This window comes from Toxotes jaculatrix, chromosome 2, assembly GCF_017976425.1.
Source record: "Toxotes jaculatrix isolate fToxJac2 chromosome 2, fToxJac2.pri, whole genome shotgun sequence".
NCBI lineage: Eukaryota > Metazoa > Chordata > Actinopteri > Toxotidae > Toxotes > Toxotes jaculatrix.
The window spans coordinates 30,031,940-30,047,362 of record NC_054395.1 but is presented as its reverse complement, the minus strand read 5'-3'; the positions used below and the strand labels follow the sequence as shown (position 1 = coordinate 30,047,362).

The window sequence follows — 15,423 nt, the reverse complement described above, 5'->3', positions numbered from 1 at the left end:
GTAGTCCAGACAGGACGAAGGTCTTCTCTGTTTTCACCTTCTCTTCTCTCCTCTTCTCTCCTCTTCTCTCCTCTTCTCTTCTCAGGCTGCTCTCTTTAAACTCCCAGCCATCCAAACTTTCCCACTTTAAAACTCAACTCTGCTTTTCTCATCCATTAGTAATCCAAGCAGGTGTGGTGCAGCTCCAGGAGGAGGAGGGGGCGAGCGGGGCGAGGGTCCGTGTCGGGGCTGCTGTGTCTGGGCTGCAGGCAGCAGAGAGACTGGACGTCCTGGAGCTCTGAGGGTCTCTGGGAACAAGCAGCCCTCTGCAGTATGGCTGGATGGAGCCTTTGTCAGGACACACACACACACACACTCTGACAGTCCTACAAACAAGTTTGGCACACACACAAACTCACACAGTTGTCTGCACAATCATGCATGCATACTTTCTTTTGCTCTTTTTGGCTCCCTCTCTCACACACACACACACACACACACACACACGCAAGTCTAAAGTCACACACACTTAAACACGCTCAGTTCTGCTGCCCCCTGGTGGTTTTACTGGGAGCTAAAGCCGGCTGAGTTCACAAAAAGAAACACATTTGACTTGAAAACCGATGAAGCTGCTTGTCTTTGTGTGTGTGTGCGTGTGTGTGCGTGTGTGTGTGTGTGTGTGTGTGTGTGTGTGTGTGTGTGTGTGTGTGTGTGTCTGTGTGTCTGTGTGTGTGTGTGTGTGTGTGTGTGTGTGTGTGTGGGAACCAGTGTGAGAACATTTTTGCAGGGTGAGGGCAGATTTGGCAGCTTTTTTAAAGCTACAACATGAATTGTGATCTCAGTAATTCTCTTGATTACAAACTAGAAATGATGAACAGAAGTATGAAAGTAATTTATAATAAATCATAATTTGTTTTATCTCTCCTCCTCTCAGTGTGGTGTTGATTAGTCTGGTGCTGCTCGACGTGTGTGTTCGTGTGTTGTGTTACTTTGTGTCTCAGCTCTGAGCCCATTGGTTAAAAACACCTCACGAACACACAGGTTCATTTAAAAAGGCTCAGTAACTATAAAACAGCAGCTCACTGAAGATTTTAAGATTTTTATCTACGATATTTTCTTAAATTCGGATCCTACCACTCGATTTCTCAGCTCTGAGTGAAACTGACCCTGTGTGAATAAAAGCAGAGGGAAACGAGCCAAACTGGACTGAAGGGGAGAAACCTGTTCTCAGATCAGTGCTGAGAGAAAACTGATCCTGTAAAATAAGCTGAGGATGTGGTGAGACAGAAACTCCACTGTTTGCAAATAAAACTCAGCAGGGTGCCAAAATAAATCAGTGGATTATTAAAAGAACAAATGATGAAATGAATATTTAATGTCTCGTATTGATGTTTAGTGTTAATGTCTGTGTGGACTCTGGACACTGATCTGAGCTGCAGCCTGTTTCTGCCGCTGGAGGTCGACATTGCTCTGAGTCAGTGAGACCGATGAACTCAGCAGCACTGTCTCCTCCTGTCCTCTGATTCCTGACATAATAACAAGCAATAATAATACGAGGTCAAAGGTCAGAGCCACACACAGAGCCGCGTCAGGTAATAAAGGGTTCTCGTCCTCTTTCAGCCAAACACAGGTTGTGGTTGGAGATGATGTGATGTCTCTGTTTTAATCTGTGTATGACAGATTCCCGGAGACTGATCCTCGGATCCTTTCATGTCACATGTTCAGACCATTTAAGGACGAGATGCAGCGTGAAATGAAACGAACAGAGAACTCGATCAAAACTTCAGCTTCAGGATTTACAAAGGTCACGTTATCAGAAAGCTATCAGGCCTCTGTGCAAACACCTGCTCCACGCACACGCACGCACACACTCACGAACACGCACTCACACACATGCACGCAAGCACACACACATACCTCATGTCTTTCAAAGAGGAGGCTAGTGTGTCATAATAGTTGTGTGTGTGTTAGTTAATGTATTTGTTGTGTGTGAAAAGTCGACACATAAATATGTATGGCCTCTGAACAGTGTTTGTCAAATGGGTGTGTGTGTGCGCGCGCTTGTACTTCTATCTTTGTGGGGACCAGTTCCAGTTGCGGACCTTATGGAGTGAGGACATTTTGTCCAGTTCTGAATGACCTTGAAAGGCAGTTTGGGGACCTGGTCTCAGGGTTCAGGTTCGTGTTAGGGTCAGGTGTTGACTTCCCTCTCCGTTAACTCAAAAGAAAAAAAGAAATGTCCTGAAACATTAGAAGAACGAAGAAACAGCGACAGACAGGAAGTGTGAATATTAAAGGACCTGCTCTCAGATGTGTGAAGGACAAACAGCGTCTCCAGCAGTGGAACTGGAGGCAGAGCCTGCAGTCCCAGTGAAAACTGTCCACAGTGTGGTCGGTGGAAACCACCCCACCCAAACCCTGCCCCTAACCCCTGACCGTTCTCTGGACGAATCACCGTGACGTGTTCAGCAGTTAATTGAAAGCTGAGGTGTTTGGACAGACTGACCTGTGACCTGAAGTTCCAGGTGCTGCAGGTCCTCAGAGTGATGGCCTCCATGTTTCAGCCCGTCAGGTGAGTCCACAGGCTGCATATGGACACACTGTCCCGCTCAGTCCGCTCTGCTCCTGCAGCTCTATATAAGGTTGTCTGTTTCTCCAGTGGAAAGATATGGAAGGCAGCACAGGTCAGTGGACACACACACACACACGCACACACACACCTTATATGGGAGAGAAAGTCAGTGGAAAATGTTGGTGTGAGACAACAGAGCGTGAAATTCCTCCTTTCTCTTAAATCCAATCTAAATCTCCCAGAGCCGACAGTTGTGTTTGGTTTGGAGCGAACATCACGCTGCAGCTCGGAGACAACCTCACACCATCATTAGTGGGACCAGTCTCCGCTGTCCTTAAGACACAGCTCCACCCTCCAGTGCTGTCCACTCAAACTTAGCCCTTCATCCACTGGTGTCTGACCTGCTGTGAGCGAGCAGAGGTTCTGTGGTGTTTAATACCGAAGCCAGAAAATCTGAATTAGTTGTTGTGAGATGAGAAAACTGAAAGAGCTGAAGCCATCAGGCAGTTAGCATAGCTTAGCATAAAGACTGGAGGCGGGGGAAACAGCTAGCATGCCTCTGTCCAATCTTCTAAAATACCAACACCTCTGAATAACTTTACCTTTAATCTTGTTTGTTAAAAATGTGGTTTATGGTCATGGAAGGAGTCACACACACACACACACGCACACACATATTAATTCTAGACAAACAGAATGTATTTGGATGGTGTTTCTGTGCTGGGAAATCACTGTGCACATCTGTTTATTAGAATAGCTAATACACTTAGCTTAGCTCCCTGATTTGTTTTGTTGTAATACGTTGTACTGCTGGTAGCTTAGCCCTGCTAATGTAGCTTAGCCATGCTAATGTTATGTTAAGTTTGCTTCTGTCAGCTGATGATGGACTAATGAGACAAAAGTCTCAGTCCAGTTGGACTGAACTGAAATGACTTTTGTTGTTGTCAGTTATCACTTCCTGTCCTGTGTGTCCAGCCTCGTCCTCAGAGACCAGGACGGGCCCAGTTACGGAGGAGTGACCCCTGTGTTTCTCTGTGTTTTCACCTCCGTCTGTTTAATTACGACTCTGACTGCTTTCATCCTCGTCTGTCTCGTTCCAGTTAACCGACCTCGCCCGGGTCTGTAACCTCCAGAGGAGGATGTGGCTTGTTTTCAGGTTCAGATGGAAAATCTCTGCTCTCTCTCTTTTTTTTTAGATCTCCGTATTTAGAATTTAGACAGCTGTGTTTTTCTAAATTGGTCCATCCTCTGAGCATCCAGCCTGCCGACCCACATCACATCAAAGGTAGACACGCACACACACACACACACACACACACACATATAATACAACCAGCTGACGTACGGTCAAAGAAACATGAAGCCTCTCCAGCCTGATCCATTAAATATAGTGACATGAGCTTCATGGGGACACTGATGGGGCCCCTGAGGATCTGAGGAGTTGCCCACATGTCCTGGGTGGTGGTCCAGCCTCGGAGACCATGAGTGTGTCATTGTGTGTAAACATGGCCGATGAAAACGAAGCAGACGCGAGCTACAGAATGAGCTGAGAGCTTTTTCCACTCTGAAACTTTCAGTCTTCAGTCAGGCTTTCAGTCCAAAGCAGAACAATGGAGGCTGACGCTGTAACACACACTGTATCAGAGCGGTGAAATGTCAGACACACACACACACACACACACACACAGGTCTAGTGTTGTTGTATAAGCCCGGCGGAAGTTTTACACCTCCCCAGAAACAAATGCAATGTTGGCCTGTTTCATCCATCGCCACGGAGACCACAGACCCTCAGACTGCCCACTGTCACCACGGAAACCACACACACACACATACACATTATAAATCTGCTAATGGACAGGACAGGTGGAGTGAGCAGACTGCTAATTGAAAACATTGAGACTCTGCTCCTGGGAATCACCGGGCGAAACACAGCTGATGATCAGACCAGTGTTTACAGTGTATTCAGATGAAACAGGGATCTGTACTGCTCTGTGCTACGCTGGACACATGACCAGCTTCAGTTACGGCTCTGACCCGACCAATGCTATCTGAGTGGCTGAAAACATCAGTGATCTGGAACCAGGCCAATGGGGTGTCTTGTTATCTGATGTTTAACGACACCTGTCATATTTTCTTAGACTGTGTAGTAAATGTTTGTTACCCTGTTCGTTCTGTGAGAGGTTTGTCAGAACCGAGAGAGAGAGCGATCACAGAGCCAACACGTTCTGGTGCCGTGTGTGTGTGTGTGTGTGTGTGTGTGTGTGTGTGTGTGTGTGTGTATGTGTGTGTGTGTGTGTGTGTGTGTCCCTTACATTGACCACAACAACGACAAAGAAAGCAGCAGATCATGGAGCCGACTGAGTCACAAACCACCACTGGTCTTTCTGTAATAGCCTGCTGCTTTAACAGCTAAAACAGGAAGTCCAGTCACCATGACTCCACACACACACACACACACACACACACACACACACACACACACACACAGTCTACACATCAGCAGTACTCAGATCTTTGACCTAAGTAAAAGTAGTGATACCACAGTGTAAAAGTTCTGAATGTAAACGATGAATCATGAGGAAAACACTCGGAGGATTCATTGAACTCATCAAACTCAGAGTAACGTTCTCAGCATCATTATCTGAGCGTGGACCTCCACAGTAAATGTGCGTCGGTACTTTGCTCCACTCTGGGTAAAAACCCTGCCCTGTTACTGCGAACAACACATTCTGAAGCAAACGTTGTGGTTTACTACAAAAACCACAAACTTCCGCATGTTGTATCTTTGACACCTGCAGGTTGTCACAGCAGCGGAGACGCTGCCACAGTTTGGACTCAGACGTCAAACACGGTTTTTAATTCTGTAAAGTAGAAGTTACCTGTGAGGTGAGACTGATGGACTCACAGTTCACAGTGTAAGAACACATTCATGGTGACGCGTCCACGTCTGCACGTTTCATCATCATTTCACTGGCATCAGTGAGGAACTGTGTCATTAGATGAGTGAGCAGCATCCTGAAGTTTTATCAGTCTCATGTCTCTGTCTCATGTCTCTGTCTCATGTCTCATGTCTCTGTTGAAGCTGAAGGTGTTGCTGACGTGTTGGATTCCTGATGTGTTTTCTGTCCCTCGTCCTTCACTCGCCTGTTGTCTCCTGGGTCTGTGTTGGTGCACTGCTGTGCATCGTGGTGTGTTACTGTGGACGACCTGTGTAAAACTCACACTGTGCAGTGAGTGATTGTATTTCCTAAAATGTTGAACTCCCACAAATAACACAGACAAACACACATAAAGCAGGACAATCATGTGTGACCTCAGCGCGTCTTTCACAGGTGTCTCAGCCAGATGTCTCAGCCTGGACGGGAAACACAGGTCAGAACTTTCAGATTCTGGAGACAGAGCAGCCGGAAATGTTTGACGGGTTTTTCCAGACAAATGGCACAGACCATACCAGAGACACAGACCTGGGCTGTGGAGGACCGTGGGATGTGGCTGAAAGCTCTGGAAAACACAAGTAAGCTGTGTCACCACACAAACGACTCAGCAAATTTTATAAAGTTTATTTAGTCAAATTCTGAAGCACTGAATTTTAAAAAGTCAAGTTTCAGACAGTTTACTGCTGTTTTCAGACGAGATGCTGCTGATGAAGACCAGAGCATCAGCTGAAAGACAGAAAAACCCAGTAAGTGATGAGTCCACTTCAACGTGTCGTTTCCTTCATCTGTGACTTTGAACTGTTCAAATATTTGTCTGTTTTGGTTAAGGGGGGTCGGTGTGTGTCTGTGTGTGTGTGTGTCAGTGTGTGTGTGTGTGTATGTGTGTGTGTGTGTGTGTGTGTGTGTGTGTGTGTGTGTGTGTGTGTGTGTGTATCTGTGTGTGTGTGTATCTCTGTGTGTATCTGTGTGTGTCAGTGTGTGTATCTGTGTGTATCTGTGTGTGTGTGTGTGTGTGTGTGTGTGTGTGTGTGTGTGTGTGTGTGTGTGTGTGTGTGTGTGTGTCTGTGTGTGTATCTGTGTGTGTGTATCTGTGTGTGTATCTCTGTGTGTATCTGTGTGTGTATCTGTGTGTGTGTCAGTGTGTGTGTGTCTGTGTGTGTGTGTATCTGTGTGTGTGTCAGTGTGTGTGTATCTGTGTGTGTGTCAGTGTGTGTGTCTGTGTGCGTGTGTTTGCCCTGCAGCAGTTGTTCTTTCTTCTAGCTGTCTCTCAGCCTTATCAACACTTCGACTCACTTCCTGGTTTTTAATGCCGGAGTCTTCGGCGTGAGCGCGCACACGCACGGCCCCACACACACCGACGGAGCACAGAGGGAGGGAAGTGTGCAGCGCCGTGTTGTGTGTCTACACCTCTCCGTGCACACTTTAAGCTCCTGGCCGACACACACACAGTTCGCGCTGCAGCCGCAGCGACCGATCAGCTGCTGCGTTTATGTCCGAACCCGTCCGGAGCTTTTCCAGGTCTCTGTCCTGCAGAACCCGGACTCTGCGCCCTGAACGCACGGAGCCTTTCGCCTCCTCTTTCCGCTGCATGAGAGACACGAAGTGAGCTTTAAGTTTTCTTTGACAGACGGAGACAGGAGGACAAAGTTTCCCTTCGCCTCTACCTGTGCCCTGTTCGCGCTGTCGGAGCCGGATCCAGCTGCAGGATGTCGGACTCTGCCTCCAGTTTCCTCCACATCGGGGATATCGTGTCCCTGTACGCCGAGGGGTCGGTCAACGGCTTCATCAGCACCCTGGGGTGAGTCCGCCGTGGCTGTGGTCTCTGTAGCGTACTGAACAAACACCTGTTGACTGTGCTGAAGTCCGGTGTCCCACCGGGGCTCAGGTTAGGAGACAATCAAAAACCAGAGCCCAGAACAACTGACTGAGGACCTAAAGGTGTTTTATTAAAGGCGCATTTCACCAGAATATGAGGCTCTTAATTTAAGTGACCTTCAGTGTGTCAGGGCTTTGAATCACTGAGTTTAACTTCAGGTGAAGCTGAAGCTGGGAACAGTTTCTGTCTCAGTCCAGAATCATTCAGTTACACTGAACTTAAAAAACTCTCAGCACTCATGGACAGTCTCTGTCCCTCTGTCCTCTCACCTGATATTTAGCTTCTTTCTTGATGTAAAGACTCTGCAGCGTGGGGGTCAGTGGGGTCAGTGGGGTCCGTGGGGTCCGTGGGGTCGGGGGTGGGGGTGGTGTTACCTCTGACTGTGGCAGTACTGTTGGATCCACCTTCTTCTCTCAGGAAACGAACGAACCACGTTCGACCACTTTCCTTCTCACGCGCTGACTTTAGATGGGCCGAGCTACACAAACACAACAGAGGGAGGCAGGAACACACATCACAGACACACTGTCACGACTGTCAGTTGTGTTATATTACAGTTCAGTGTTACTGTACAAACATCACAGACGGCAGTGACACACTGACACCACACTGCAGATAAGATACCACACGGTGTGATAAGGTGACCATAAACCACTGAGCTGCACACACACTGTGACTCTGTGGGGGTGGACACAATAATGTGAACACTGCGCTTTACAAAGTGCTTTACAGAGACCCGGAGCCTGACCCCAGGGCAAGCACTGGGGTGGATGTGGTCTGTTTCTTTAAACGAAGCAGCTTCACCTGGACACACCTTTCAGGTGTGGTGCTCTGTGACATGATGTGGCCTCAGAGGTTTTTGCTTTTCACATTATTTCATTTGAAGGACTTTCAGAGTCCTGCGGAGAGGACAGCTGGAGACTGTCTCAACAAAAGTCAGAGAAAATAAACCTGACTGTGCAGAAGCATTTTTTATGTCTCATTCACTGAATTAGCTTCTTTCACATTTTTCTCTGGTTCCCTTTGGGGGCCTCGACCCTCAGGTTGAGAACCACATCGGCAGCATGTTACACTGTTGGTTCAGTTTATTGGTTTAAAGCTGAAAAGTTTAAAACTGAAGCTTTACAGGCATCAATCAGCCTGGCTGTGGCAGAGAGACATGTCAGGTCAGGTAGAGAACTGTGTGTGTGTGTGTGTGTGTGTGTGTGTGTGTGTGTGTGTGTGTGTCTGTGTGTGTCTGTGTGTGTCTGTGTGTGTGTGTTTCTGAGAAATGAATCTCTGGAAGCTGCTATCATTACTCTCCACCTTGCAGGATACATCAGCTCCACTGCAGCTTTAGATGTCTGAATTTTCAAAGACCTGCCGTCTTCTAAACAGGAAGTGCGTCACTTGACATTCTGTTGGGAGAGCTGGTCTGAGGCTGGATTTTTAGCCACTGGTCTCGTTGGAAATGTCAGTGAGCTGTGAGAGCTGCTGACCTGTCGTCTGTGCAGGAGTTGTAGTTGCTCTCTGAGCCTGTAGTGGGCGCCGCTGACACAAAGCTGCTGTAGAAGAAGACAGTAAGAAAAGCCCAGTGCAGGGGCTGCGGTGTGCAGCGCGTGTGGTTTTCTTCTTCTGGTCTCTGTAAGTGCGTCAGCATCTGTCTGTGGGTTTTTGAAGGAGGCGGAACAGGAAGTGATTGAGTCGTGACTAATGTGTCAGTCACCGACAGTTTAAACTTCTGAAACATGAGTTTAAAACATCTGATAATAATATATGAGCTAATGTCTCAACACTCCACATCTGCACACAGGGTTTCCTGAAGTGAATGTCCTTTCTGCAGATTCTGAATTCAGAAGTTTCATCCAGTTTTTTTTCCCAGTCTGAAACCATTTTACTCCTCAGTGAATATCTGCAGCAAGAAAATGAGGCTTTACTGTCGAGGATACAACCTTTAACACCACACACACACACACACACACACACACACGGTGGCAGCTATGTCTGCTTGTACAGCAGGAAACGGAAGTGGTACGAAGTATGTCCAAGAGAGATTTCCATTGTGCCAGTGAGAGTGTGTGTGTGTGTGTGTTTCCTGTGCTGTGGTCTTACACCCACTCTTGTGTATGACTCGATCTTGACCTTTACAGCTTGTCTGTAGCCTTTAGCTTCCATTGTTGACTTTCACTGGCTCCCATTGATCTGAATGGTAACAATAAAAACTACAGGTCACCGGTTTTAGCCACGTTAGCGTCATGTGCTAACAGCTGTTAGAGAGAACATGTGATTTAGTCTGTTTGTCCATCATGTCCACTTCTATTGAATTGATTGAAATTTGGTTCAGACATTCGTGTGTCCAGAGGAAAAATCTTTGACGATCCTCTGACGGGATTTCTGCTTGTCCAACACTAAAGTACATGTGTTTTACTGTGGGGCAGTGTTAGTAGTACTATTACTTCAACATAGGAGTTTTATTCATTATCTGTTTATTAGTCTGACAATTAATTTATAACAACTTTATCATTCAGGGTGTTTAAAAAATGTCCCAAAAGTTCAAGCTGAGACCTTCAGTGTGTCCTTTAGTCCGATCAGCAGTCAAAACCCAGAGGGAGTGCGGACCTCAGATCCGGTGATCTCAGGTCTACAGGGCACTGATCCGGAGAACCTGCTCCACCACCTCTGTACTGTCTTTCCTGCGTCAGATAAAAATTAATTTTTAACTGACATATGATTTTATGTCTCCTAAGCAACACTGTCTTATATTTTTATCTTTATGTCATTTATTCAATTTGCTGCATCTCGTGTCCTTCGTTTAAAGGACGTTGCATCAAGAAAAGTGCAAAAGAAATTAATTGTTAAAATATTAACGTTGCGTGACACAGTCAGAAAGGAGAAATGTAAATAATCTTTCACTTCCTCGAGCATCTGTCCTCCGCCCGTTTAATCAAACAAAACGAACCCGACCCACCAGAAGGTCTGACAGTCCAAAGACAGAGGACAGAAACCGAAGCTGTGTGAGAGCAGCTTCAGGCTGTGGCTGGTTTTAGTCTGTTTCACTGAAGGTTTGTTCTGTGTGATGAATCCTTCACTTCCACATTCACTTTTAGTCTTGTGTGTTTCTCTAACTACACATATTTGTCTGTAGTTTCCAGAGAGTAGTTGCACACTACATGTATATGAACACTCAAATATTACAGCAACAGTTGCGTTGTATTGTTTTATTTTCAAATCAATTGCTCACAGTCTGTTTTTACCTGGGGTAAACTCCTGGTCAGAGACACAGAGACACAGGGGGACATTTGAATAGGGAGTACCTGTCAGGTGAGACAGACAGGGCGGATGAGAGAGAGAGAGAGAGTGGATGAACCTGCTGGTTTTACTACAGTCAAATTCTGCTGCATTAACACAAACAGGATTCAAACAGGATCCTCAGCGGTTCCTGCTCTTCACCTCTGATGCAGCAGCGAGTGAACACGTCGCTGAGCTGCTGAGGGACAAACATTTCATCAGCTCCTGTTTTTCTTTAATAAAACACTCGCGGTTGTTTCTCCTCGGCTCTTATTTTGTCTCTACCTTCCACCTTCACTTCCCAGGAACATTCATCCTTCCTGGTCTTCTTCCCTTCAGACTTCTTGAATTAAAGTATGAGGATGATGTTGAAGTTAAAGTCGTGTCTGTGGTGGAGCTGTCACAACGCGCTCCAGTCAGGGACTGACCATCTACGATGACGCCACCTTGGCTCTGTCTCATCCTGCAGGTTCATTCCACCTCTGAGGTTTTTCAATTGTCAGGCAGCCGTGATGGGAAACACCTGCATGTATTCAAAAGCCCCCAATCCATATTCAAATCTGTTCTCCTGCAGGATAGAACCAACCACAGCTTCCGTTTCAGTTTGTCTCAGTTTGACCAGAGAGCAAAGAAAGACAAGAATAAGGTAGTACACACAGGAAGAAACAAAGAAAAGGGAATAAAAGGAAAGAAGTGAAAAGTAAATGGAGGATGGAAGGAAAAGAGAAGTGAAGAAAGAAGAGAAGGAAAAACTGACTGTAATGAGCGCTGAGCTGAGTGAGAAGGAAAGAACAAAGAATGGGATAAAAAAGGAAAGACAGGGAGAAGGGATGAAAGAAGACAAGACAAGGAAAAGGAAGGGAGGAAAGGGAACGAAGGAAGAAAGGTGAACACACCTGAGAGAGAGAGAGAGAGAGAGTGTGTGTGAATGATAGTGCTATGAAAACAGCAATCAGCAGCACCCACATACAAGTGTCCTGAAAGACACGCACACACCTGGGACTGGGACACACCTGGCAGGCAGACAAAAGAACTGATTGGCTGTTGTCATAGCAATGGTGGACTCCGTGGGTGGTTGGAGAGTACAAAGTCAAAAGTAGAAAGACGAAAAGAAAGAAGAATGAAAGAGAGGAATTAAAGGGGGACAGAAAAATAAGGGTTTAGAGAGTGAAAACATTTTAAAGAAAGGAGAGAGGAAGAGAAGAAGGTTGAACAGAAAAGAGGAAGGAACGTGAACTAAAACATGAGACGGGAAGAAAAAATGTCTTACTGTTCTGCTAATGCTGTACAGTCATGCTAGCGTTAGCTCTGCATTGTAATACAGGGACATGTTAGCTTTAGCCTTTAGTCTGTTTAGCATCATGAAAGGGTTCAAAGTTAGCAGAATATCACGTAGATAAACCTGTAAAAGCATCATGAGAAGAGACGTTTCTCATTTTCATTAGTCAGAGACCAGAGTTTGGAGCTGATGTTAATCAGCTAGCTAGCTAGCTAACTGTTTAACATTTTAGCTAAAGCAGCAGTCGCTAACGAAAAATAAGAAGCTGCTTTTGTTTTCTTCAGAGTTTACTGTGTTTGGATGTTAAATCTGAGTTATCTCCGTAAACATGTCGTGTCAGAACGAATCTTCAGAGACGGAGCGGTAACAGCAGGGTTTATCCACAGGTCCATGGCTAACCCAGTCAACATGCTTACCACTGAAAATAATCTATGAAGAGTCTTTGTCTCATTGTCCTGACGAGATTTTCATTGTCTTCATTTCCATATGTTCTGTTTCTCAGTGTTTACTGAATCGCTGTTTGTTCTCCGAGGCTCAGTGATTCACAAGATGGTCGATTAAGTCAATGACCCTCATACACACACACACACACACACACACACACACACACACACACACAGGACAAGTAATTAGCTCATATCTGAGTGTGTGTGTGTGTGTGTGTGGTCTTACTCTTCTGTGTGATTTTAAGTTTGGACTCTTATTATAAGGACATTTTATGAAAAGTGAGAACATTCAGGAAAGTTTTTGGAAAGTATGCGAGCCTGCGTTCAACAACAGTAACAACACTAAAGTGAGGAATTACTTGTAATGAAAAGCACAGTCACAAAATACTTTAACAAAGGACACGAGATAAAGAATGTGGAACTGAAGGAGAACAACAAACCCTAACACATCTAAACACAGTCTGAACAAGCAGCTGTACAATATGTGATTAAAAACAGTCACAGTCTAAAGCTGCACTGACAGGTTCAGTTTCTGTTCTGTGTGGTTTGATTGTCAGGACTTCAGGTGTTTGATTAAACGGGTGGAGGACGGACACTGTTTACATTTCTCCCTTCTGGCTGTGTGTGATACATTAACACACCTGTGGTTTGCAAATGTTTACCATAATGTCATTATGATAATTATTATTTTTGTTTCTATAGCACTTTTTATCACAAGTGCTTTAGCAAAGGACACGAGGTACAGTAATAAAATCATCCAGGAAAAAGTAAAACCAGACAAATGGCCTAAATAAATAAATAAATAAAATTAAATCCAATGTTGCCTTGGAGGTATGAATCATAAACATCATACAAGTCTGTTTAAAAAGGTCCAATTTTATCTGATGCATGAAAGAAAATAGAGGCTGTGGACCTGAAATCCTTGGTGAGAGAAAAAGACTGAGAGCTCGTCCATTTTGAATGATAAGTCTGATCTGGGAGCAGTGGGAAGCCAGTGATGTGATGCTAATCCTCACAGAGCAGCAACATTTTGAATAGTGAAGACATTTTTTTGGGCAAGGACATATTGGAATTGTGTTTTTTTAATCCACTCATGTTTGTGTTATTGTGTGTCTGTGTTATTTTCAAGTCTGGTTTCTTCTTTTGTTTGTTTGTTGGTTTTGTGTAGTATGTTTCTTACCTGACTTCTGACCCTTTTCTAATCCTGATCAGTCAGCTCTGTCTGGACTCGGGGGGTTAAAGTGTTGAATACACCTTTATTATTGTCAGGTCCATCTACCTTACATTCTCATCTACCTGCCCCGTACGGACCAAATGTCCAACTGTCCAACCAAACCAATGAACGGCTTAACGAATGCCAGCAACATTTTAAATGTCTATCTGTCCTCATTTTGTGCCTTTGTCCAGTTCTTTGATGAGTGATGTGAACGGAGCTGGTAAAAGCAGCTTGTTCAGCAGCTGATCTCAGATATTCACTCACAGGCTCCTGCTTTGTTTACAGGCTGTGGTTTTGGTTTGTAATTGGCCTGTGTGACCCTGAACGAAGCCTCATGCAAAACTACGACTCAGATAATGAACAGAATCACCTCAGTCAGTCCAGGTTAGTGAGCGGTGCTTCACCCGATGTGCAGAGACATCAGACAAAACAAGACTTTTATTGTGAAATCAAAGATGGAGACAGCTTCTACTTTCCTGTTGTGGTTCAGAGGAGGAAAACAACCACAGTCTGAGAAACTGAACTGCTTGTTATTGTACCACAGCAACGTCTTAGACCCACCGCCCCCCCCCCAACACACACACACACACACACACACACACACACACACTTACCTGGCCTCCAGCTAAATGTAGTTAATGTGTTCATGAATGGGCAGGTAATCCTACTGACTGCAGTCTGTCTCCTCACTGCATGAAAAGAGAGATTTAACAGGTGTGTGTGTGTGTGTGTGTGTGTGTGTGTGTGTGTGTGTGTGTGTGTGTGTGTGTGTGTGTGTGTGTGTGTGTGTGTGTGTGTGTGTCCACTGAGCCTTCCTCTGTTTCCTAAACACTGATGGTAAGAGAGATTTCCTCTAATGAACACAGAGCCCCCCCCTCCCCCCACCAGCGTCTGCTCCTCAGTGTGTTCATTCTGGTTTCTTCGTCCTCTTCCTGACGAAGACGCCTGAGTGTATATTTAACTCTTATATTTAAATGGATTTTAAATAGCATTTATTCTAGTTTTTGTATTTTTTGTTGCTTTTCTGTGCTGATTCTTCACACAGCATGGACAATCACTTTTCCACAGACTGGTCCACAGCTGGGCTGGAGCCGGGGACAGTTTATGAGTTTTCTAGCTCTGTTCTGGTTGGGAGACAGATGTTGTCTGTTGTCTGTTGTCTGTCTATTGTTCTGGTCCCAGACTGGATCCTGGTCGATAAGAGTGAAAGTGCAGTGTGTGTGAATGTAGTGTGTGTGAATGCAGTGTGTGTGAATGCAGTGTGTGTGAATGCAGTGTGTGTGAATGCAGTGTGTATGAATGCAGTGTGTATGAATGCAGTGTGTGTGAATGCAGTGTGTGTGAATGCAGTGTTGACCACTGCCTGAACTGCTCCTTCACAGTTTCTGTCTCAGCAGCTTCAGCCTGAACTTACAAACCGTCGAGTAAGAAACAGAGAACTCTCTGAGAACAGAGGAGGAGGAGGAGTTAGCACAGAGAGCAGAAGGAGGCAGCAGGGTGTTGTTTCCTGTCCTCTTTTTAAAAGGACCATATGGCTGCATCTGCAAGTTTTAACACGCTAACGACAAGTCACTTCACACCCCGCAGATCATTTTCCAAAACAAACCCTCGCTCTGCGCTGTTCAATGATTTCCTTTCAGATAGCTGCTTTCTCACTTGAGTGAGAGATAATCTCTAAACGGTAAATGATTTAAATGTGTTTCATTTTTCTCACGGTGGCTGTGATGCTGCTCAAAGCTCTGACTCGGGGTTTGATCTCATCACATGTGCTGGAGATCAGTATTATAAACCTCATATGCTTTACAGGTGCAAACCTCTGTTAAACTTGACAGTTTAAATCATCAGCTGATAT

At 45.3% G+C, this 15,423-nt stretch overlaps 1 protein-coding gene across 2 annotated transcripts in view; it reads left to right on the top strand.

Annotated features, from left to right (window-relative positions):
- Positions 1 to 6,864: 6,864 nt before the first annotated feature.
- The window catches only part of itpr3 (inositol 1,4,5-trisphosphate receptor, type 3), a 42,008-nt gene continuing 33,449 nt past the window's right edge, over positions 6,865 to 15,423 (top strand). For both annotated transcript variants that reach the window (XM_041048348.1, XM_041048340.1), the window contains exon 1: positions 6,865 to 7,285. In XM_041048348.1, the coding sequence (XP_040904282.1) occupies positions 7,194 to 7,285 (92 nt within the window). In that variant the 5' untranslated portion in view covers positions 6,865 to 7,193. The remainder of the gene's footprint in view (positions 7,286 to 15,423) is intronic.